This window comes from Melanerpes formicivorus, unplaced genomic scaffold, assembly GCF_026170545.1.
Source record: "Melanerpes formicivorus ecotype bairdi unplaced genomic scaffold, bMelFor1.0.p_v2 SCAF_14, whole genome shotgun sequence".
Classification (NCBI taxonomy): Eukaryota; Metazoa; Chordata; class Aves; order Piciformes; family Picidae; genus Melanerpes; species Melanerpes formicivorus.
The window spans coordinates 4,709,646-4,735,999 of record NW_027142366.1 but is presented as its reverse complement, the minus strand read 5'-3'; the positions used below and the strand labels follow the sequence as shown (position 1 = coordinate 4,735,999).

Genomic DNA, 26,354 nt, shown 5'->3' with positions numbered 1-26,354 from the left:
CCATATTTCATCATTCACAAGTTTGCTACTGAGCCATTAATTTCCCAAGGGAGTGAGAATTAATTTCAAGTTTCTTCTGCATTTATGTATCAATGAATAATTCAGCCATAGAATAGACTAGACCAGACGAGACCTTCAAGATCATCGTGCCCAACCTATCATCCAACACCACCCAATCAACTAAACCATGCAACCAAGCACCCTACCAAGTCTCCTCCTGAACACCTCCAGTGATGGTGACTCCACCACCTCCTCGGGCAGCCCATTCCAATGGGCAATCACTCTCTCTGTGTAAAACTTCCTCCTGACCTCCAGCCCAAACCTCCTCCAGTGCAGCCTGAGACTGTGTCCTCTTGTCCTCTGTAAGTTCAGGACTATTGCCCTGTCACTGTTGATACACAGACCCCCTCACCTTCAAGATAACACAGTCTGGGTGTTCATCTTTTCCACTGGGCAAAGCTCTCTCTGCAGTTCAGAGCAAGCATGTTATGAAGTTCTTCTGAGAAGGGGCCCATTCTTCAGGCAGTAGACCTGCATTCTGGGCTGGAGGAAACAACTGGAATTCATTTGCTCTTTGCATAAATGCATCTCTTTGGAGACATCTGCAATCCATGCAAATGAAAGGTTTCCAAAAAGTCACTGGCAATATAAAATGTAATTAGCTTAAAAACATCAAGTATTTTTAGGCACCACTTTGCCCCACGTTATCTTAACTGTTGCTTGTTTTTTATAATCACAGTTCTTATAATCAGCCTTTTTTTCCACCCCCCCTACTTTTGGATGTAATCAGGAAAGGAGGGAAAAAAAAAGTACAAATACACTGTTAAAAGATACAACCTTCCTCTCAACCGGGGGAGTTAAGGAGTTACCACCCATGGCTGTGCACTGCATCACACAGAACGGCTGTGGGTAACAGCAGCAGGGGCACTTTGACTAAATGGTTTTGAAAGTACTAAAAGGCTCTCAAAATAAATAAATAAAAGGCACAAAGCAGATGGAGGAGATTCTGTCTGTTTCTATTCTATTCTGTCCTAGTCTCTCCTCTCAAGTAGAAATGGTTACTCCAAACTGGAAATGTGTTTTGCCATGAATATCATCACCCCACTGGGTATTGGGCTGCCCGGGGAGGTGGTGGGTGGAGTCGTCATTGCTGGAGATGTTGAGGAGACTTGACAGGGTGCTTGGTTGCATGGTTTAGTTGGTTGGGTGGTGTTGGATGATAGGTTGGACGCAATGATCTTGAAGGTCTCTTCCAACCTGGTTTATTCTATTCTATTCTATTGACCTTATCACTCTCTACAACTACCTGAAGGGAGATTGTAGACAGGCGGATGATGGTCTCTTCTCCCAGGCAGCCAGTACCAGAAGAAGAGAACAGTCTCAGGCTGCACCGGGGAGGTTTAGGCTGGATGTTAGGAAGAAGTTGTATACAGAGAGAGTGATTGCCCATTGGAATGGGCTGCCTGGGGAGGTGGTGGAGTCACCATCATTGGAGGTTTTCAGGAGGAGACTTGATGGGGTGCTTGGTGCCATGGGTTAGCTGTTTGGGTGGGTTGGATTGGTTGATGGGTTGGACACGATGATCTTGAAGGTCTCTGCCAACCTGGTTTATTCTATTCTATTCTATTGACCCCTGGTCCTTCCCAGCATCAGCACAGCCCCCAGTGCTGCCAAGTGCAAGAGGCAGGAATGCCACGTCTCAGGAAGCACACTTTGTCCCAGAACACATCTGGACAAAGGAAGCGAAGCTCATTCGATAGTCACTCTAAGGGCAGCCTGAGACTTGCTGCTACAGCTGAGTGCCCAGAGGAGAGTCAAACAGAATGATTAAATGATTTTATTGACAGTTTAGAAAATAGTATTTTTTGTTCCTGTAAAACTGAAGCATTAGCCCCTCAGCTGCAAGTCTGACATACCAGTGCTGAGTCAGTTGTTACTGGCTCCAACAGAAACCTGATGCACTCCACCTGTCTGCTTCCAATCTCCTTCTGCATGGAGAAAGTTCACACTACTAATTGCTTGTCTTATCAAAGCATCCAAACCCTGGCCATGTATCAGAATGATGCAGACTGAGTCTCCCTGCCTCTCACAGATGTTAACAGCCATTCCATCTCTCCTATCTGGTACCTCCCCCACATTCCACATGGGCCCACTACCTTCTCTCAAATTGTCTAATTGATTAATCAAGTTAAACGCAGAGCAATTGTTCTCAACCTGCATTTAGCTTGAAGGCTTTTGCTTCTATATCAGATCTGAGTATTGGCTGTGTGCCCAAATGCATGTCTGTCTTCTAATCCTATCACTTGGTCTAATAAAAGGTATTACTTCTCCTTACAGACCTTGCTTGGCTGATGGTTCTGTGAACCATCAAAATGCACTCTGGCTTTAACAGGCTGCAATTCTCACACCAGTGCAAGATTTGCAGAATGAAAACCAAGGCATGAGACCAAGATGAGCAAGTCCACTCAATAAATTGGGAGCATGACACAGCCAGGCAACCTGTGCTGCAATTATCTCCTTGGTGGCATAGGATTCAGACTCTTTCAAGGAGAGGATGAAAGCAGCACTGCTCCACACTCCAGTTACAATAGAGAGGCCTACAAAGTGAATTTGGCCTTGCTCTGTAAGGAAGATAATGATGCATCAACATAAATAACCAATACATTTGGTTACCAAGGGTCAGTTAATGCATTCATAGTATCAGTCAGTCAGGGTTGGAAGGGACCACAAGGATCATCTAGTTCCAACCCCTCTGCCATGAGCAGGGACACCCCACACTAGATCAGGCTGGCCAGAGCCTCATCCAGCCTGGGCTTAAACACCTCCAGGGACGGGGCCTCAACCACCTCCCTGGACAACCCACTCCAGGGCTTCACCACTCTCACAGTGAAGAGCTTCTTCCTCACCTCCAGGCATTGCCTTGCTGAGAATTTTTCCCTCCAATACAAGGCACAAGAAGGATTCTTTCCACAGGGATAACCCATGGATAGGTGCCACTTTTGTATAGTCTCATTACAAATAAACCCTCACAGTGTTTTCTTCAAGCACACACTCTCCTCCATTAGTTGCAGATACACTGGACTCTGGGGACTGCAAGGGCAATAGGCTAGATCTGATAATCCCTTATTTGCACACCCAGAAAGGGACACATTTGGGTTTATTTCCATAAATATTTCACAAGCTTTTTCTGGCTGAGAAACAGAAAGCCTCTTCAGTAGTTACTCCACTCATAAGAATGTGATTTCTGTTGCCTGAATAAAAGGCAAGCTGAGGGGGTTTGTTGTGGGGCTTTTGTTTGGGGTTTTTTTTGTTCTTCCCTTTTTTTTTTTTTTTTTAAACTGATTTCCATCTCTTAAAAAGTAAGAACCTATTTGAAAGCTTATGAATATGTGAGCATTGCTTTAAATATTGAGAATATGTAAAAAACAGTGCATGCATAAAATATGACAGGAAGGAAATTACATTTTGCTAGAACAATGTTCGGAACTCCGAGTACAATGCCTAAGCCTTCAAGAGTCCAGCCCCAAAGGGCTCTCTGAGTGCTAGATGCCACCACAGGAAAAAAAGGGAAAGGTGAAAAACAAACAAACAGCAAAACAAAGTCATCAGCAGCAAACTGACTGGACCAGTTGCCAGGCACCCCTGCTGAATCCATCTCTAACTGTACCCCAGGATCCTTCCCGAATTATTGTGCAAGACTGGCTGCACCAAGAGATTGGCAGAATTCCTTCTAAGCAACAGAGTGTGGCTGCACCTCTACTGCCAGCAAACACACCGGCTGCTGTCTTAGAGAGAGAAACTGACTACAAACACATTTCTCCCCTGTGATGCCCATGCAGGGACTAAGGAGGCAGCCTGAGAATATAAACAAATCTCCTTCAACAAGAAATCTTGTGGAGAAGGATGGGGAAAGGAGGAAACCCTGTCAAAGCACAAGCACACCCTCAGAGCTTTCCAACATCATCAGCACAATGTCCTAAGAAGGCCTTGCTTTGTCTCCCGGTGCTTGATTCCTCCAAACCAACCTCTCCTTCCTCAACCAGACGCCTCAGAAGTGGCTGATGCTTCACCAAAAGCTGCACCAGAGCTAACTGAAAGGCTCCATCTGAGCTCTCCAGAGGAAGAGTTTCTGAGACAAGCACATTCACACCAAGCCATTCTGCAGCTTTTCCTTTCTTTCCTTTCACTTGCAACATTTTTTAGCTAATTGGCTCCAGAATTTATAATCCTGGTGACAGCACCCTGGCTGTGCAGGACAGAAAAGGTGGAGGAGGAGGGGGAGGGAAGACAGAGCAGCTGCTAAGGCTGCCGGCACCATCTTCTGTTCTGAGCAAGTTACTGCAGAGCACCAGCTCCATCTCAGGATGCCGATCCTCCTCTCCCCTCGCTCACCCGGATTGCTCAGGGTGTCTTAGCTTAGAAATCTCACAGGACAACTTCGGAGGTTTTATGCAGACTCTAGAGAAAGCAGGAATCCAAATATGAAGTGCAACTAAAACTACCGCAATCTGAAAAGGAGAAAATTAAGCAGACGGGAGGGGTGGGGGCGTGGGGGGGGGGGGGGGGGAGGAATGCAATTACAGCAGGGGGGAGGGAAGGAAAAAAAAACCCCAAACCCACAACTCAACTTGTTTCACCATTAGCATCGCACAATAAGAAGGTTTGTCAGGCACCGGTTTAGCCTACACATGTTCACATCCGTCAGCATTTCCATGATAAATCCTAATTTTCGCCATTGTTGATCACATTGAACTAAAACTTGGTATGCAAGTTTTTAGCACAGATGCTCAAATAAATTATGCACATTAGTCATTTAACTTTCAGAGCAGCAAAAGAAAGCTGCTTTTGGGGGGGGGGGGGGGAGAGAGAGAAGCTGACTGCAATTCATGACAAGTTTGGGTTCCTTTTCTGCTTCACACAGCTAAAAAAGACAAGGCAGCTTACTTTTTTATTTCTCATTCAACTTTTCAACTTGTCTCTCTTGGAGAGATGAGGAAACTTTGACATGAGGGAAATATTTATAGCTACCTAAAACTGCCCTCCCTTCACCACCAGCTATACGCTTAGAGCATTTGCTCCATTCATTGCGCTGTACATTCACACGTGCAGGAGAGCAGACTCAGGGTATTACAATGAAAATACATAATGAAAATATCAATAACAGCAGGCTGAGGAAGTCATACAGCAGAGCTGATGTGATCCAGATGACAAATTGTTAAGCGAGTGATTAGCTGTAGAGCTGAACAAAGTTTACGTGCCAATATGATCAAATGACGGAGAGATCCCAGCCAAGACAACCCATTGTTCAGACAGAACCAGATTCTGTGCAGTATTGGAACTGACTCTACTGCACAGCAGTCCCCCAAACCCACAGAATTCACATTTACCTCCACTCTGCCGGGGTGAGGCCACATGTGGAACATTGTGTCCAGTTCTGGGCCACTCAGTTCAAGGAGGACCCCAGGGAACTGCTTGGGAGAGTCCAGCGCAGAGCCACAAAGATGCTGAAGGGAGTGGAACATCTGCTTTATGGGGAAAGGCTGAGGGAGCTAGGGCTCTTTAGCTGGGAGAAGACTGAGGGGTGACCTCAGTCATGTTTATAAAGATGTGAAGAGCAAATGTCAGGAGGGCAGAGCCAGGCTCTTCTCAGCGATACCCAGTGATAGGACAACGGGCAGTGGTGCAAGCTGGAACACAGGGGCGTAGGAAAAACTTTTTGACTGTGGCAGTGACAAAACACTGGAAAAGGCTGCCCAGAAAGGTTGTGGAGCCTCCTTCTCTGCACTCATTCAAAATGTACCTGGACATGTTCCTGTGTGACCTACTCCAGGTGATCCCACTCTGGTAGAGGGATTGGACCAGATGATCTTTTGAGGTCTTTTCAACCCCTAATGTTCTGTGATTCTGTCCCCATTCCCTGTCCCAAGCACTGGGAAACCATCAATCTGTTTAAAACAAACACTATCAGCAGTACCCTGAAACACTTTAGAGAATCCCAGAGTCTTCAACAGCCCTGTTATTAATTACAGCAGCAATGGCATGAGTTTGGTATATGGATGGGAGGAAAAAAAAAAGACAGAAAATTCATTCTGCCACCAAAATTCCTCTTGCTTCCCAGGACTGCTGAGGAAATCTGTAATATAGCCCAAGCATTACAAATTGAGATAAAATGGTTATATACAACCTTGTTTGACTGTTGACAGCTTAACATAAAACACTTCAAAGGAACAGCTCAAGAGCCATGGTCAGCGCTAGAGTTTTTTGATACCATATAAGAAGAAACAAATTTTTACCATGTGCTTTTGGGGGAGAAAGGAGCAAAAAAATTCATAGCAGGTACAGAGAGAAAGGAATTATTGTCATTTATCTGCCTGAAAAATAATTAGGTGCAGACTAGACAGGACATGTGGAGCAGAGATGTTTGTTTTCACTCATGTGGTCTTCTGGGGCTGCATGTGAGAAGAAGAGGAACTCAGGTCACTATTAAGTATTACAGTATCACTAAGGTTGGAAGAGACCTCAAAGGTCATCGAGTCCAACCTGACACCACAGACCTCATGACTAGACCATGGCACCAACAGTATCACTAAGGTTGGAAGAGACCTCAAAGGTCATCGAGTCCAACCTGACACCACAGACCTCATGACTAGACCATGGCACCAACAGTATCACGGTATCACTAAGGTTGGAAGAGACCTCAAAGGTCATCGAGTCCAACTTGTCACCACAGACCTCATAGTGACTCAGCAGAACTCAAGCCAACAAAAAGCTTCTCCCAAAAACTAACCCCACATTCTTCTACCACCTGCTCCATGGGACCATCCTCATGGCATCAAGATTCTAAAGACACTAAACTCAAGTGCCCCCTCCTCTCTTTTCCAGTACACATAACATTTTTCAAGGCTTGCTGCCACACTGCAGAGGCAGTAAGAAAGCAAAAACCCCTAACAACTGGGGATCTTAAAGCACTGCAAGTCCCAGAGTTCTATGCAAAGCTGGGCAACATGCTGAATTCATGACTTCACAGAACACTACTGGTTTCAAAGTAGATGATTTTTGTACTGCTGCCACATTGCACAGCTGAGATTATAATTTCTCTCTTTGTATTGGGATCACAAATCAAGATGGATGTGGGGCACTCTTCCTTTGGCCCACCAGCCTCACAGAAATCACTCATTTGACCATAGCATCTATCTACTAGAAAGGAAAGAATAGGAATAATGAAAAAAAGATTGAAAGATTTGACTTCAAATTACTTCAATAATTCTAAACATTCATTCTCATTTCTGAGAACTCCAGACTACTATTAACCTACATCTATTTCATCTAGGATTTTTAGGAATTCCAGTCTCTCAGGAGTGAAAGATTTATAGTGCAGATGTGAGTCATGCCTTGAAGAAATGCTGGGCAGGCTTCTCCTTCCATAACTTGTACAGTGCAGCTCTCTGTTGAAACACAGTGCCTGCTGCACAGCACACCATCAAGAACAGTCTGTGCTTCCCAGCAAACTGATGGTGTTCACCCATTTTTCTGGTCAATAATGCACACAGCTACCTGGACAGCCAAGGGAATCTCCAGAGGAGCACTAACAACTGAAAGTTACCATTCATTCTAGTGATTAGAAGATGCATACACATCAGAGATGCTAGTGGTAACACCAAGGGTCATCAGTCCCAGTGCAAGGAAAAAAATATGAAGAACAGTGTTAAACAGCTTCTAGCATGTTTTAATCACTAGAAGTGATCAGAGAATTGAACAGAGACATTGCACAGAATACCCTTGAATGTGCTCTCAGAAGTAAACATCAGGTAAGAAACCAAACACTAACATTTCCAATGGTTTTGCACTATACAGTTTCTACAGAGCTCCAGGCTGAAAAGATGGTAAAATTACAGCTGGCTCTGTCCCCTGTGGGCTGTTCTTCAGGAACAAACACAAAAAAAGACTAATTCCATGAGCTCCAGAAGTAAAGCTGCCTGGTTTTGTATGGATTTCTCTCTCCAAAGGTGAATATTGACTCAAGCACAATTCCATTTCTCATACCAACAGCATGAAAATGACACTAACAACATCACCACATTATTATCAAATGCCAGGAGCATCTGCAAAAGATGGCAGAGCAGGAATTATGATACAAGTGTGGCAGCAGAACAGGGCTCATTTGCCACCAACCCCAAGGCTGATGAGGTGGCTGAGGAGGCAAGAGCTCCCATAGGGCCTTACTGTCACTGTGACATTTAAGGGAGTCTTCTGCAGGCAGGGCTCTGACACCTCATGGGACATGACCTCTGGCTGCAGCAACAGGAGGTTTCTCCTGGAGATGGAGGCCTCTTTTCCTTAAACTTGCTGCAATTTATTACTTTTTGAGACCTAAACCATCTGCCAAACTTGACAGAACACAACCAGCAAGTTCAAAAGTGTAGAGTAGGCACAGACAATCTCATCTACATACACACACAAAGCACAGTAATAAGCCTCACTTCCTGAGGAAATCAGACTAAAAATGACACACTCATGAAAAGCAAAGGTCTGGGCAAAATCCCATGTTTGTAGAATTGGAAGCATAAGTCAGTGTCTTGGCTAAATTATTTTTTGCCTTCCTATTTTCTGCTGGGGCCTAGCTATAAGATAGTGAAAAAAAAATTAGACAAGCTTTGTATCTACCCAATTAGAGTCACAAATAACCAGATGTTGCTCTGGAATCTTACTATTTGAATGTGTTCATTTGGAGAGGACAGATTTGTCACTTAATGGGACACCATCAACTACCTTCTGGTACAAAAATGCATGGAAGACCCATTTTGGAGAAAGGAAAAAGCAGTACCTGCTACTCATTCCTTCACAATATTACTCTATAAATGAATGCAGAACCTGCCAGCAGTTAATATTGCCCTGAAGCACTGTGAATTAACATTTGTCTGGCATTAGGCACACACACCCCTCCACATATAAATCAAGGTGCAATGTGCCATATAGATGAACAAGAGAAGGGGGAAAAAAACCCAACCCAGCCCTACCTTGTCCTATATTACACATTAAGTGCTTCTTTTGATCACAAAATAACTCATAAAGCCTATCAAAAAGCTAGCACTTCTCTCTCTGTCAGATAAAAGACATTTCCCTGTAATTAAACTTCTGCCCAACTTGCCAGAAGATTAGGGGGATATGTCTGACAGACTCTATTTATATTTGTGACTGACACTCCTTGGGACATCCAAGGGAAAGAGAAGATGGGCAACAGATTTACAACACAGTTCTGAGCGAACAGCACTTCTGGAGATGGATGGTTCTGAGCTTATCATCACTCATTCATTGCCTTTTATTTGGTTGTTTGTTTTTGAAAATAAATAAATAAATCCCTGCTGACCAACTCAAAAAAAAAAAAAACATTTGCTGTTCAGTCTGCAGTCTACAGTTTCCAGCCTCCAAGGGTTTAGGGTTTTATTTTTAAGCAAGATGCACAGGAGGTTGGTTGTGTAAATCATGCAAAGCTGATTTACCCAAATAAAGGCAGTAAACCACCATGTCTCTTCACACAACTCTGGAAGCACATGGTGAGGGGAAAATTACTTTTTCAAACATTCTGTGTCTCCCTTTTCACATAGGAAACTGTATGTCAAAACACATGGCTGGGTTTCTGACACTAGGTGATGAGAATAAGCCATCAGGCTCCAGGATCCCCACACCAGAACCGAAGATTTACTGCTCTTTGTTTTCCGTTGCATCCTTCATCCTGCTCACCACTAGCTTCACCTTTGCATTTCCTTGTATTTGACTTTCTACCAGACACCTCAATGGTCTAAAGTCAGTATTACATAGAAGCAACGAGAGTGGATGTAAAAAATTAGTAGTCACCTTGGGACAGACTGCAAGTAACCAGAAAAGGATACTTTCATAGCTTGTCTTTCAGAACTGAAATGGTACAAGGGCCATGGTGGTATCAGGTCAGTGGGTGGACTCAATGGTCTTATCATAGACTCAATAAGGTTGGAAAAGACCTCAAAGATCATCAAGTCCAACCTGTTACCCAACACCTCATGTCTACTCAACCATGGCACCAAGTGCCACATCCAATTCCCTCTTGAACACCTCCAGGGATGGTGACTGCACCACCTCCCTGGGCAGCACATTCCAATGGCTAACAACTCTATCTGTGAAGAAGGGAAGATCAAACTATAAGTGGTGTCATTCCTCCATGCTTAGCCATCTCAGAGGTCAACACTTATGAGAGGAGAAGTTTTACCTCTACATTTCACATTGTAGAATGCTTTGCCAGGATTTGTTTAGGCAATCTCTCCAGAGACTCCAAATATGCCAATTAGATGCTGTAAAAATAATACTCAAAAACAGTCGAACCACTACATCATTTTTCCTTAAGACAAAAGCTTGGAAACCATTTGGCCAACTTTCCATATTATAAGCTACAACCATCAACTCTTCCTGAAAAAAAAGTACATTTCCAACATACCACACCTACAGCCTTCACACTCTGGGGGGAAGCATGTTTAAGCCAATGGTGGGAGCATGGTTAAACTGACTGACTAATTAAACACCTTTCTTTCATTACCTTTTGTACAGCAGAGCAGGTACACTTCATGCTATCTAAGTGGCCCTAAGCAATCTTCTTTTGAGCTCTCTGGATTGTTATCTTTGCTCTGCAGTTACAGAGCTCCAAGATACTCCCTGCTGTTACCACTGAAAGTATAATTTACTCTATTTACACAACTTGGAGCAACACACTTCAGAACAGCAGTGAGGTTCCATCATGCGCTATTAATGGCACTTTCAGCTACATTACTCAGCAATCCTGAAGTTGTGAAGTGAGTTGGCTGCTTATGTACAAGGGTGACCCTCTCCTCTTTCCCCATGCTAGCACATAAGGCTTCCCTCCCTAGCAGTAACAGCAAGATCCAAGGGAGTCTACACAACTCAAACACAAACAATCACTGCTAAAATAAAATGGATTTAAACCCACTGTCCAGGAAATCAGTTTGACTTGGCGACCCTGAGGGTCTTTCTGTGAAGTGCAGCCCTGTGGTTCTGTGTTAGAAAGCATCCCATCTGAGTGACAGAGCAAATATGATACACATCATCATCTGATCTCTGTGAGACCTCAAGACACTGGCAATGCATAGGTTACAGAACATACAGATTGTGCTGTAGGTCCCCAAGCCAGAAGCAGGAGGAATGCCAGTACAAAGGCTGATTTGTAATGAATGTAGCCCTTCTGTGATGTAATGACCTCTATTATCATTTTACTATTAGAAACACTGTCTCTAAAAAGAGCAAAAACCCCAAACCACACACAGAGCAATAGTGGAAAGCAGTTCAAGAATGGAAGAATGAGACCAACTGCATTTCGTGTGCTGAGCAAAGCTGCATGGCAGTAAAAAGCAAGGCGGCTGCAGTGTGAAGGCTCAGTGTAAAGACAGAGAGAAAGGCTCATCAGCTTGCAAAAAACCATTCCAGGCACTCTTCTGCCTGTACTGAACTGCTCAGCAAGGACCAAATATAGAAGCACTGCACAAAGACTCAGTATCAGCCACTTAAGAAAGAGGGCCACGGCACCATCTTCAACACCACTCTCTACTCTACTTTAACATCTCCTCCACTAAACTACATAGAACAGAATAGAATCATAATCAACCAGGTTGGAAAAGACCTCAGAAATCATCAGGTCCAGCCTATTACCTAACATCTAGCACCTCATGACAACTAAACCACGGCTTCAAGTGCCATGCTCAATCCATGTTGCAGTGTAGCAACAGGTAAGTCAGGACTACTTTACCTGCAATTCTCCACTTCATTGCCAGCTCCTGCTGGTGTTTTCTTAAGCATCTACACCAAGTCATTAATTTTAATAGAAGAGGTACTGCATCCAGTTCTGGGTCCATCAGTTTAGGAAAGATGTCGACTTGCTGGAACGTGTCCAGAGAAGGGTAACAAAGCTGGTGAGGAGTTTGGAGCACAGCCCTGTGAGGAGAGGCTGAGGGAGCTGGGGTTGCTTAGCCTGGAGAAGAGGAGGCTTAGGGGAGACCTTATTGCTGTCTACAACTACCTGAGGGGAGGTTGTAGCCAGGTGGGGTTGGTCTCTTTTCCCAGGCAACCAGAACAAGAGGACACAGTCTCAAGCTGCACCAGGAGAGGTTTAGGCTGGATGTTAGGAAGAAGTTCTTCCCAGCAAGAGAGACTGCCCATTGGAATATGCTGCCCAGGGAGGTGGTGAAGTCACCATGGCGGGAGGTGTTTAGGAAGAGACTGGATGGGGTGCTTGGTGTCATGGCTTAGTTGATTAAATAGATTGATGGGTAGATAGGGGGATAGGTTGGATTTGATAATCTCAAAGGTCTCTTCCAACCTGGTTAATTCTATTCTATGCAGGTAGGCAAAAATCCTTTGTCTTGGTACCGCACAGGGCACTACTCACACATAACACAGACTGTGTAAATCAAACTATGAGCACTTAACACATGGCAAGGAAGGGCAAAAGAACTTATAGCTGGAAAAAAAAACAATAACCCCAAACCAAAACAACAGAAAGCTGAGGAGTGCTGGGCTCAATCACTAGAGGGAGTCATGATCACACATTATGGTGCTGGAATACACAGCCCACAATTATGAAACAACTCAAAGGGAAGGCCATCAGCTAGATCTGGATTTCATTCAGGGAAAAGAGAGAGAATTAGATTTGCTTCCTCCCTCAACAAGGTTTTATTTCCAAGGACCCAAAGCTTTCTCCTGGGAACTTTAAACTCGTCTCTGTAATGAAAAGTTTTTAAAAATGCATCTCAGTGCCTGACATTTGAAGGCAGGAAACAAAAAGGTATGGGAAGGAAAAGAACAGCCAAAGTGATGAGGTCTGGAAAATGACACGTGGCACTGCCTCAGGAAGGTGTCAGTGTTTTAATTGAAGCAGCTTTGCAGCCCTTTTCTCTTGAAATAGAAAAAAGGTAACCTTAATCATGTTTTTATTTTTAAACTAAATTGGCACAGTTACATCCAGCGTGAACAAGCACCACCAAAAGGCTTCCCTTCCCCCAACAGATGATTCCCCTTGGCTGTTAGTAAATTTAGGGAGTGGGAAATAATTTCTCTGACAGGCTGTGAGAGCAGACAATAAAAATAAAATAAAATATATAGCATCCAGGAGGATGAGCAGAGGGCTGGAGCACCTCTCCTAGGAGGACAGACAGAGAGTTGGGGCTGTTCAGTCTGCAGAAGAGAAGGCTCTAAGGTGACCTTATTGTGGCCTTCCAGTATCTGAAGGGGGCCTACAGGAAGGCTGGGGAGGGACTTCTCAGGATCTCAGGTAGTGATAGGACTACGGGGGATGGAATGAAGCTGGAGGTGGGGAGATTCAGGCTGGAGGTGAGGAGGAAGCTCTTCACTGTGAGAGTGGTGAAGCCCTGGAATGGGTAGTCCAGGGAGGTAGTTGAGGCCACATCCCTGGAGGTGTTTAAGCCCAGGCTGGATGAGGCTCTGGCCAGGCTGATCTAGTGTGGAGTGTCCCTGCCCATGGCAGAGGGGTTAGAACTAGATGATCCTTCCAATCCTGAATGATTCTATGATACTATGATATATCTATATAAAAATCAATAACTCAAATATTACCATCACAGTATCACCAAGGTTGGAAGAGACCTCAAAGATCATCAAGTCCAACCTGTCACCACAGACCTCATGACTAGACCATGGCACCAAGTGCCACGTCCAATCCCTCTTGAACACCTCCAGGGACGGTGACTCCACCACCTCCCTGGGCAGCACATTCCAATGACGAACGACTCACTCAGTGAAGAACTTTCTCCTCACCTCCAGCCTAAACTTCCCCTGGTGCAGCTTGAGACTGTGTCCCCTTGCTCTGGTGCTGGTTGCTAGAGAGAAGAGACCAACCCCTTCCTGGCTACAACCACCTTTCAGGTAGTTGTAGAGAGCAATGAGGTCACCCCTGAGCCTCCTCTCCTCCAGGCTAAACAACCCCAGCTCCCTCAGCCTCTCCTCACAGGGCTTGTGCTCCTTTATTTGATCATTTGTGGGTGTGAGGGTTTGCTTGGCTTATTTTTAACATAGGAAATGTCTTTTTTTATACTGGGGAGATTTATTGGTTTTTTTTTTTTTTCCTTCCCCTTTAAAGTTCACAGCAGAAACCACAAGACAATTTGGCTGGCTGCAGTGGGAATTTACACTTGACTAACAGTTTTACAACTGACTAAACAGTTCCATTAACAGTAGCAGCACACATAAAGCTTTTAACACCCAGCTTGAATCCTGCCCATCATCAGTAAGGCGGAGCCCAGAACGCCATCATGTCTTGAACCAAAGTCTACCTCATACCTCAGGAGACACATTATGCAGCCCAAGACAGACTAAGAGTGCTTGTCCAGTGCTCAATCATGCAAGATTTGAGTCCTTTACATTCAACAGGTTGACACCAAAGGTTGAAATTCTCCACACTTGTGTTGGTTGGACAAGCTAGCTAACACCTTGGCAATGTAAACAGTCCAGGAGCCTTCCTGAGAGACAGAGGTACTGCTTTTAACAAGAACAGACAAGAGGTTCCTCATGTGAGGAAAGAAAACAGTGTGAGAAGCAAGAATGTGTTCATCAAGTATGAAAAGCACCTCCTGGAACTGTGTTAAGAAAAGCTGCATGCAACCAGTGCAGTCTGGAAAGTTAATCTCTGGCAAACAAATTCCTTTCCCCTATTAGATATTCACTCCTACACCAGAGCAGAGGCTTAGACACACTCTCGTTTCAAATACATATCTCACTCTGTAAACAGACTGCTCCTCACCAAGTCTAGCAGTACTTTGCCACCAAAACTGCAACCTGCTTTCCACCATCATCTACATAAACAGGTCCTTTAAGCAGCTAAATCACAGCCCCCAGGGCTCATACTCCCTTTCCCATACCCACCTAACTACTTTGCACATTTTGCTGTGACATTCCCTTTCCAGATGGGTCTGGGAAAGCAGCTCACTTTCCCCTGCAAACACTTTAGCTTATAACATAAAGCTGGATGAAGTCTTCATTGCATCTGCCTGCAGTTCTCCATCTTTTTCTTCCTGAAAGCATTAAAGTAAGCAAAAACCATTTCCATCAACATGAGAAATGACAGAAGGTAGCAAGGAGGGCTCCATGGAACAGCAAGGAAATCTAAAGAACCATTTCCCTAGTTTGCAGTCCTTTTGTTTTTTCCCCTGTGTGCTTTAATACAACAGTGTCTTGCTACTAGCATCTACTATTGGTTCCACTCACCTGTTTGTGATGGTAGAGTTCTGCTCTTTCAGCACAAGCTCCCTTTGCTGCAGGGCCACAATTTGCCTGGAGAGATCATCAGGTGTCCTACACAATTAAAACAAAACCAGAAACTTTTAACAAGTCATTGGCTGAAAAATCTGTGTTCCATACAAAACCATAAAAAAAGGTCTCAGCAAAAGCAGATGAGGTCAAAGTTGTGCAGTCCTTTAGAAGGACACAGAGGTGCACCCTGCCCAGCTTACATATCCATGTCCAGCTTTTATCAAAGCCATTCCTGCATGCTGTAACCACCACCTGAGTCACAGCACCTCATCACTGGGTCACTTCAGCCCATAAACCAACTCTAAAGCCATGAAGTCAGCAAGATCAAATTCTGGAAAGCAAGCAGTCTGCATAAATATTCATGGCAGATGAACAGACATCACTCCAACACACAGACTCTTTTTTAAGGTATATAAGAACAGGTGTTCACAGCCTCCTCCTCCTCCCTCTGCTCAGCACAATCTCACAGGGAGGAGCACACAGCATTACTCTAATTGCTACTCGACTATGGAGCCTCAGTGGTGCATGATCACAAGATTATTAACAAGAAGGTAAGAAAAGGAGGAAGAAAATGGAAATAGATTGTACAATTCAATAACTCTGGCTACTGCTGCATAGCCTCTGAGAGGGTAGAGCTTCAGCTACATCACAGGTGATTCAAAGCCCTGTTCCCACACAATTACCAGTGTGCTGACTTCAGAGTCCTCACACAAGCAATGACTCCAGAGCCAGGGTGGGAAAAGCAAAAAATAATCCATGAGCTCTATCTAACACTTCAGATGCCACTCTGATAGCCTTTTCCTGTCAAAGAGATCAAAGATTTCTACAGATGTTAACAACAGCTCTGCAGCTGTCAGGAATGGGTTTATTTTTCCATCAAGTCCAATGATGATTTCTTAATGCCAGTGGAATGGGATCAAGATAACTCCAGTCTGGCAGTCCCAGAAACCACTATCTCACATCAACAGTCTCTGCAGAAGATAACTGCTCTTTTTGGAGACCTCTCTTTAAATCAGGAGTGTAAGAGATTCAGCTCTAAATGATGGCAGCTTATGAAAAACACAGGATTTTTCTCTTGAGCCACTGGAAAGGGTTTCCTATCCCAGAACAGAAGCATCTGTGTCACACTTCCCAAAGGAAAGCAAGCTGGAAAGGGCATCACAGTATGTACTGGGTACACCCTTCTGCTACAGCAAGATCCATCACCCCAAAGGGGTGCCCAAACCTTGAAAGGGGTTTTTCATGGGGAGTGTGCGCAAAGCTAGTTTTGCAGAAGGGAAACCTGTGGAAACAGACTCTGGTGTGTCTTCCAGGATGTGAGCAAAGGCTTCCCTGTTGCTGGCAGATGAAATTAAGCTTGGTCAGGTTTTACATTATTCAAATACAGCCCTGAAATTAGGCTCCTGCCACTCCAATAAATCAACAGGTAGGAAATGTGCCTCTGGCTCAACCCCTGGGGGTCAGAGTGAATCTAGGACTAAAGAAGCCATTTCTGTGACCGCTTCACAGTCAACTATTCACCTACAGAAAAGGCATCACTTTTTTCTTCAGTCATCTGTCACTTCCAGCCAAGTGAAAATATGTTCAACACTGAACTGATGCAGATAGTCAGAATTCAGTTCTGGCAATGCCCTTTCCAGAATAGCACACTTGTATCATTCTTCAGCAGAAAGTTTTGAAGTCCCTAACACTATTTGTGTTATATGAAAGCCTTAGCAGTTGATACATAGTAAAACTGATGGACAGTGGTCTCGCCTCCTGCTGCAGCAAAGAAACACTTCAGCACAGGATGAAACATATCTTTCAAAGACACCACACTCAATGGCCAAGTAAACTATGAGAAGAAATCATGATATTAACCTGCAAATGGCCTAAAACATGTAAAATTCCATTCTAGTAGCAGAGATAAGTCAATTTTAAGCCAATATGCACCTGGGTTTTAAAACTCCTGTAGCTGAGCCCAAAGGGATTCCTAATTAAAGTAGCTCATCATCTCTCTATTGAAGGCTGTTTAATGGCTGGGCATCAGAGCAAACACTGGAGAACTAATTCAGCCCACTCTGATGCAAGCCACATCTCCACATCACCCAAGAGAAGAGGGAAAACAACACTGGTTTCTTGTCAGCTCAGCAGGACTCAAAAACTAACACTTCTCTAGCTTTGTTTTCCAAGTTGGAGGACTCAGGATCTTTGTGTTGGTATATAAATGGAGAGCTAAATGATAACATGTGCCAGGAAGTGGAAGGCAGTTGGTTCTACATGCTCCACACTGCCTGCAGGGAGAAAAAAAATAGCAAAAAACCACCAGAAGAGAAATAAAGATGCAATCTGATTTCAGCAGGGTTCTACCAGAAGGAAGCTGATCTCTGACTCAGATTTTTGCCATGATTTAAGGAAGCAGATGTTGCCTTTTCACTATAGTTTCTAACTAGAAAAACCTAGAGATAAGGTGAAGATAAAACCAACTTTGTGTCAGTTCTGATGAGGGTGGGGGGGAAGATTACCAATTGTGTTTGGCTTTCCACTGCAATATCTTTCAACTACTAAAGTCACCAGAAGCTAAAAAAAAAAGCAAATAGAATAGACCAGGTTGGAAGAGACCTTCAAGATCATTGCGTCCAACCTATCAACCAATCCAACCCACCTAATCAATTAAACCATAGCGCCAAGCACCCCATCAAGTCTCCACCTGAACACCTCCAATGAGAATAGACCAGACCAGGTTGGAAGAGACCTTCAAGATCGTGTCCAACCTATCACCCAACACCACCTAATTAAATAAACCATGGCACCAAGCACCCTATCAAGTCTCCTCCTAAATACCTCCAGTGATGGTGACTCCACCACCTCCCCAGGCAGCACACTCAAATGGGCAATCACTCTCTCTCTGTAGAATTTCTACCTAACATCCACTCTGAACCTCCCCTGGCACAGCTTGAGACTGTGTCCTCTTGTTCTGGTGCTGGTTGCCTGGGAGAAGAGACCAAGCCCCACCTGGCTACAACCTCCCTTCAGGTAGCTGTAGGGAGCAGTAAAATCAAAGCAAAACAGAAAACATCAGGCAGAAATGGACTGAGTATATTCAGTCAGTTTGGCAGAAAGCAGCTGTAAGCAGACACCCCAATTTCAACATGGACAATCTTGGTAAAATTTCATGTCAAATCAACAAGGCTCTGAAAAATGTCATTCTAAACCACTCATAATTCACCCAAATACAGCAGATTTATCCAAAGAATAGCTCCTATCAGCCATCTCTCTGGCCACGTGGAGTGCCAGCTCCCAACACCAGTGTCTGTTCTCTACATCAATGGAAAAATGGCACAGATTATTTTTTATATACATTGCCTTGATATTTTTTTTTCCCCCCTCATTTTCTCAGAACTCTGTAGCATAATGCAATAGGACTGAGACACAGAAATGAAATTAATCCAATAGTAAAATGAGATGGGTTCATGAAAGCCACAGTTTCCAGTAACGATGGCTACTGACAGCTTTCCAATTGAAAATAAACAATCATCCTCATCTGTTCAGCAATTCAGATCAGCACTTGGCTTCCAGTCTCAGTTGTAGTAATTGGCAGTTTGGGGTCCATACTTAGTTCTTCTAGAGGACATTTTATTGGCATCAGACAGAGAGGTTTGTTGGTTGGGTTTTAAGTGGAACAGCATAGACAGGGAACAAAATTAAGTCAAAGCCCCCTCTAAAGAAGAGTTCTACCTAAATCATGTCAGGTGATCAGAGCCCCTTGCCTGCACTCTGTCACCACATACCTTTACTGAGAGGTTTTAAAGCCCATTTCTGAGGTCTACATCCTATCTTGATCACACAGAATTTGGCAAAAGCCAAATTTACACAGTTCCAAGTAGAGGAACAGCACTACACGCACCATGGAATTAAATCAGATGAATTTTCCATCTGAAGAGAATTGGTCAACTCCCAAAGCAGCAAATTAGAACTGGTCAAGTCCCAAAGCGCTGCAAATACCAAGCAGCTTCACTGCTGCAACCAGCTCTCTCATTTCACAAGTTTCTGAAAGCAGAGGTAAATTTTTCAGCATCCCAACACACACACAGGTAACATGCTCTGGCCTTGAGAGCCTTTGCCTTCTCTCCATTCGCTACAGAACAGCTGATACCAAACCCACTCTTAAAAAGCCAAGAAGTCTGCTCCAAGAGAATCTGTGGAAGTGCAGCTTACCAACACTACTTGAACCACCATGGCTACTTGAGGCAAGTTTGAAATCAACCCCACATAAACATACCCAGAACTGGAAAGCTGCTGCTTTCTGCACTGTCACTATGCTTGCCCAGCTTCCTGCCCCATGTAGCTGCAGAGCTCACAGAACCACAGAAGAAAACACACTTAGCTTGCACCAGCTGTGCAAAGGGCTGTAAAAGAAACACACTTAAGGGTATGATTCAAGAGTTACTAGAACTAAATCCCATGCTAGGGAATGATAAAGATAATACAAAGAAGTCATGGCAAAGTGGTTTGCAAAACAGCAAGTGCAGCTCACCAACTTCAGTTCCTTTCTCCTGGGAAAGGCACAAGGAGCCAAAGGCTAGAATATTCTTCCTTTGTTCCCCATCTCATCCTGAGACCACCTTACCTTGTGCAATAAGCAAAAATCAACCCCCCAAACAAACAGGAGAACTTAAGACTAATTTGTAAAGAAGATATATTTTTTGCTTTCAACTAGTAAATTAGGTCCAGCACAGCTTAGCAGCACAGTGAGGCAGCAGAGGGATAAAATTGCTGTTAACCAAAGCTCTTCAACGTCCTTTGAAGTGCACATAATTTGAAAAGGAGCAATTTAAGAATGATAAAACCCTAAAAACTGTTCAAATGAAGTGAAAAATTAACTTAAGGGGGTGCCCATCCAAGCAATTCAATGACTTTCAAGTGCCCACTGGCACACGTTTTAGCTTCCAACAAGGAAAACGGCTTGGGCAATTCTTTTAATGCCTTTCCCACCCCCCTTCTTTCTCCACTGCACTCTGACACTTCACAGGCATTTGCTAGAACACTCCATTGAACCACCTCAGTTAAGATCCTGTTACCACTGCAGTATATACTATGACAGTTACATGCTGAGAATTAGCAGCTGAAACAACATTAAACGAAGACTCAGCAAGCAGATGAAGATGGTAGAATCAATAAGGTTGGAAAAGACCTCAGAAACCATCAAGTCCGACCTGTCACCCAACACCCCATGAGTAACTGAACCATGGCTTCAAGTGCCACATGCAGTCCCTTTTTGAACACCTCCAGGGACAGGAACTTCACCACCTCCCTGGGCAGCACATTCCAATGGCCAATTACTCTTTCTGGGAGGAACTTTCTCCTCACCTCCAACCTAAACTTCCCCTGGTGCAGCTTGAGACTGTGTCCTCTTGTTCTGTTGGTGGTTGCCTGGGAGGTTGCCTCCACCTGGCTACAACCTCCCTTCCTGTAGTTGTAGACAGCAATAAGGTCTCCCCTGAGCCTCCTCTTCTCCAGGCTAAACAACCCCAGCTCCCTCAGCTTCTCCTCATGGGGCTTGTGCTGAAGACCCCTCCTCAGCCTCGTTGCCCTTCTCCAGACACGTTCAAGTGTCTCAATATCCTTCTTAAATTGAGGGGCCCAGAACTGGACACAGTACTCAAGATGTTAAAGTGGGAATACTTTTGAATTCATAATTTATGAGAATGACAACTTCTGATTGCTTCTGTAAAACATGTCTGAACTGACAGCAAAGGAAGAGATTCCACCATAGCCTGAGATTGGTCATTCCATTTTAACTCTGGAAGTGCAAGACAGAAGTAAAATTACACAGTTTGGAGGTCTAATGTTCCTCACTGCTGCTTGCCCTTTTTTTTAATTCCCTTTTAAATTAAATTTGCTTGAAAGTACCAAACAAAACCCACACTTACAATACCAAATTACTCAGAATCACTCTTTTGCAAGTCTGTTGAATTATCATTGCTCCCTTTAGTTTTAACTCGGTCTGAACAGCTGATGACGCAGATTGGGCTCAATTAAGTGATATTAAATTGAAATGGAATATTCCTAGATTTTTCTTGGCACTATATTTTACATGGATCCATGAACTGATTTACACTTCAGCATAATTCACTGACAAAGACCAGAGACAGAAGTCTTTACTGAACTAAGAGAAGCGCCAGGGAAGGTTCAGGCTGGAGGTTAGGAGGAAGTTTTACACAGAGAGAGTGATTGCCCATTGGAATGGGCTGCCTGGGGAGGTGGTTGAGTCACCATCACTGGAGGTGTTCAGGAGGAGAATTGATAGGGTGCTTGGTTGCATGGTTTAGTTGGTTGGGTGGTGTTGGATGACAGGTTGGATGCAATGATCTTGAAGGTCTCCTCCAACCTGGTTTATTCTATTCTATTCTACTGCTTCCTCATCAATTAAAAACTGTTTCCAAAGTTGTTGAGTTTTTTGTTTTGTTGTTTGTTTGTTCTGCAGTGTGGAGTTTTATTAACTGCAGTCTGCTATAAGCATAGATTCTGCATTTTTTCCTTTCTCTGGTTTTATATGAAGTATAAGAAACAGCAGAAGATTCTGCTATCCACCTCCCCACAAGAAGGACCTTTCCCTACTTTTAAAAACTAATTTAATCTTCTTGCTAGGCAGGAAAACAACAGCATCTGAAGAACAAACACAGAACGATAACATGACAACAACAGAAGGCTTCTGGAAAGGCATTTTAGTTGTTTTAAATATTTCTGTGTGATTAGAAAGGCTGTGAAATGTCTGTAGTAGTTTCTTCCTGTATGTTTGAAGCTAGTCCCCCAAACAGCTTATTTGTTTATTTGAGCTCTATAACTGCTTTAACCCTTCTGTCTCTGGTTTACAGGACTCCTGCTTCTTTATGTGCTGAACTCCAGCAGCAAGTCCAAAAGCAACTCAGTTCCTGCATGACTTGTCCTTCAAGCAAAGTAGAGCAAATTACAACAATCAAAACAGCCTAACCCCAAGATATAGCAACTGAGAGTCCTTAAGTTTAATTTGGTCATACTAACTCAAAGTTTGTCTCAACACTCCTTTCCCCTTGTGATATGCACTGCCTCCCTGGGAGCATACATTAGCACCCCTTCACCACACTAGAAGATGACATTGCCACTAAAATTTGGTGTCCAGGCCTGGAACTTTTGGGAGTTAATCTTCACAACAGTGAAGCTCTTGCACAATGGTCTCTTCAAGCCTCAGTCCAGCCTGTTACACCTATTCGTGAGTGTCTCCATCCCTACATCCTTCCGTTCTATTGCTCACTACGTTAACTAATCCATACAGTAAAGAATTAACTGCACACAGTGTTCACAAAAATAAGTTCTCAACATTTCCTAGGCATTTAGGACACATTTAACGTTTTGTGGCAGCTTGATTAAAATGTTTTGAAGAGCAATCACCTACCCCTTTATTCATTCAAATGAAGGTACTGAGAGCTGCTAACAAAAAGAGCAAAGCTCAGGCACACCTTAATTGCTGTTTCTCCAATAAACTCCATGCTTAATCTTTCATGTACAAAGTGAACAGAGGAAATCTGAAGTGTAAGTGAAGGCAATAAGCAATCTCAGCTCCTAAGGTTCCCTCCATTTAGAAGCCTCAAATTTGTGCACAGATAGACTCAACAAATCCAACTGCTCTTTACCCAAGCAAATGTCTCCATTAACCACTTGAAGCAGAACAACCTATTTGTAAGAAAGCATTTTAAGTGTTTCTAAGTGCCTTGACAATTCTAAAGACAATTGAAATATGTCTTCTGAAGCAACTGTAAAATTAGGAATTACTCCAATCAAGACATCTTAGGTGCAACTCCATAGACTTTCTGGGTGTTATAATGAAAAATGGCTTCTTCCTCCCAAAGTTAACAACATGCCATCATAAGAACTAATCTTGAGAGTTTCATTTCTACTTTAAGGATGTATTTAAGAGCTCAGCAAGATTAATTTCATCTTACTTTTGACAAGAAAAATCCTAATTTGGTGGGCAACTCAACATTCCAAACTTCCTTCTCAACCCTTGCACACAGCAAGCACAGAACAAACCACTGAAACTTGGCTGGTTTCAGATTAGTTGAATGTCAGATTGCAAGTGAGAGGCTTGAACAGGCTTCAAGAGAGGGAATGTAAACATATATACTAGTACCAGACTTGTGGGTTTGAAAGGTAAGAAACAAAAAATAATCAGTAATTTTTTCCCCTTCCAGATCCTTACCCAGAAGTCAGCTCATTGCATACCAAATCAAGCAACATGGAGTTTAGAGCTTTGAGAGGTCATGGTGAAGCAATTTTCTACAGTTTGATTGAAAGAGTGCCAGAGCACATGGCTGAGGATTTTACACAGCAAGGCCAGTGATGCCTTTCCAAGCAGGGTCCAGCTCACACCGCTGTAGACTCTCAGCCTTCTCTGGGTGCAATTTGGTGAGAGCAAATCTAACTGCCCTCTGCCACTGAAGTGGCAGTTGCTGGCTTCCCCCTTGGTTCATTTTCTGCCACTGAAGGTCTGAATCAGCTTGCTAAAATTTCCCATTTCAACAAGCAGCTGCTAACTGGCTCAGCTGTCTTCTCATCAAAACATATCCTCAAGCTCTCATTGAGCTTACACTGCTCCACTCAGAGCCAGGTAACATCAGCCACATGGACAAAGCAGTAAGGGTGCTCTAGGGTGAGACATGAACTGTCAGTCTGGCTCTCAAACACTGGTGAGAAGTCAGGCTGCCTGTATTGTAAGAGATCCACCACCATATCATGCACTGGGTTCTGGGGTGGGTGAATAATTGAACTTATCTCTACCTCTCTTTGCTACTGGCAAGACTTCAGTAAGAGTCAAAACTAACTTAAACAGAAAAACGACACACCATCACCAAAGAAGTATGTAAGCAGCAAGGAAAACAGAGAGTTAACTAGAAAACCAGCCTAAACTATCTTGAGTTTCCTAGCAATGACAAGTATATCCTCACACAAGCTCAATTTGTACCACTGCTAGCCCACAGGGATGGCCTTTAATTGCTCTGCTGTTCCACATTACAGCCCAAGGCTGACCACTTGGGTACAACCAGAGCAAAACAGAGCTGGCTCTCTACTCAGCTGCCACTCTTTGGGGCTTTTGGCACAAAAGCTCATGCTCTGTAGCATAAATAAGTAATAATGAAAAGAGTATTGACTAAAACTCTTACTTATGCTTGACATTCTCAAAACAATCAAAGCATGCTTTGCTTGACTCTCTCCTCAGACAAAACCCAAGAAACAATCATTTTGGTATTATGCTACAGATGAAATCAATTCCTACTGGCAGCACACATTGCTATGCCTGATCCCACAGGACCTAAAACCAAAAAAGGGAGAGAGAGTTCACGTATTTCAATCATGCTGTAGCAAAAAGAGAAACTTCCATCTGGCTTAAATTCAGTTGCATAAAATGACACAGTTAAAAGAAAAATCAACAGTAAACCATTTAATAGACAACTCCAGAAGCATGCAGAGTATCTGCAAAGCTACCAAATGTGCCATATCCTACATCTTCCCAACACACAAAACCCAGTTCTTAAAGTCTTTCTTTTTGCCTGTTTCGGGTTATCAAGGAAGCACAGAAGCCATATTGGAGTCACTAATCCATAAGAACCTTTGAAATGCTTTCAAAGTGTTGTTTGGGTGTGATGTAAGGAAAGCCCTTGGCCTCCAGCAACAGAGGCTTCCTACAACTGCACTCTGCTCTACAGCATTGACTTCTCCACCCCACTCTTCTCTATTTTTTCATTTCATCTCATCCTTCACAGACTCACAGAATGTTAGGGGTTGGAAGGCACCTCCAGAGATCATCCAGTTCAACCCTCCTGCCAAAGCAGGATCACCTAGGGCAGGTCCCCCAGGAAGACAGCCAAGCAGGTTTTGAAAGTCTCCAGAGAAGGAGACAGCCTGCTCTCTGGGCAGCCTGCTCCAGGGCTCCAGCACTCTCACCATAAAGAAGTGTCTCCTTGTGTTGAGTTTCAACCTCCTGTGCTCCAGCTTATACCCACTGATCCTTGTCTTATCCCTGGACACCACCAAAAAGAGCCTGGCACCTTCATCCTGACACTCACCCCTCAGATATTTATAGATGTTAATAAGATCTCTTCTCAGCCTTCTCCTCTCAAGACTAAACAGCTCCAGGGCTCTCAGTCTTTCCACATAGGAGAGATGTGCAAGTCCTGCAACTATCCTCATAGCTCTCTGTTGGACTCTCTCCAGCAGATCCCTGTCTCTCTTGACCTGGGGCACCCACAGAATCTCCAAGGTTGGAAGAGACCTCAAAGATCATCATTGCTCCATCTCTTACTAAAAAAAAACCCCAACAAAACACAATCAACAAATCCTACCTTAAGGAGGATAACTCTTAAAGGTTCACAATCAGTTGGGAATTCTAAACCCATTACAGCCTTGTACTAATCAAGGCTCTAAGATGACATCAGGGGGTGACAACGTTTCGCTCAACTTTCTTCAAGAACAAAACCAAGAAACCCAACCCATCAGGGATCAATTCAAAAGGAAAATAAAACAGGAAAACAAACACAAACTTCTAAAGCATCTTCTGGCTATTTACTAGCAGGAGCACAGAAGCAGCCACGTCGGAAATCATCTCAAAGGACTTTCAGACCCGGCTGTCGTCGCTCACACAAGAGCAGATATCAGGGCAATCTTTACAATTAAAGAAGCAAATGTGAGTTGTTGGTTGGTGGGGTTTTTTTTTCCTTCCCCCCCCCCCCCCCCCCCCCAATCTGCAATTTAATTTAGTGAATGTAATTATACATTAATGATCCTGATGAAAAGAAATCATTGTGGCATACAATCTCATACCTACCGCCCTTAAGATTTCGAGCACGCAATGTAAACAGCCTTAATAATGTAATGTTTCATCTGACTGCAGCAGCAGTGAAAGCTATTTTAAGTCTTCTACCCCATCATGAACTTACTTTGAGAGAACAAAAACACACACACACCTCACAGCTAAAGGGGGGGAAAAAAAGCCAGGAAATTAGTAAAAGAACTTATTTTGGTGGAGTCATAACTTG

The 26,354-nt window shown here is 43.7% G+C and overlaps 1 protein-coding gene across 2 annotated transcripts in view; it reads right to left on the bottom strand.

Moving 5' to 3' along the window:
* Positions 1-26,354, bottom strand: part of MAD1L1 (mitotic arrest deficient 1 like 1) — a 428,013-nt gene that overhangs the window by 367,215 nt on the left and 34,444 nt on the right. For both annotated transcript variants that reach the window (XR_010988348.1, XM_068146670.1), the window contains exon 10: positions 15,259-15,345. Coding sequence is in view for 1 of the 2 variants with exons in the window: in XM_068146670.1 (XP_068002771.1) it covers positions 15,259-15,345 (87 nt within the window). In the remaining variant the exon portion in view is untranslated. The remainder of the gene's footprint in view (positions 1-15,258; positions 15,346-26,354) is intronic.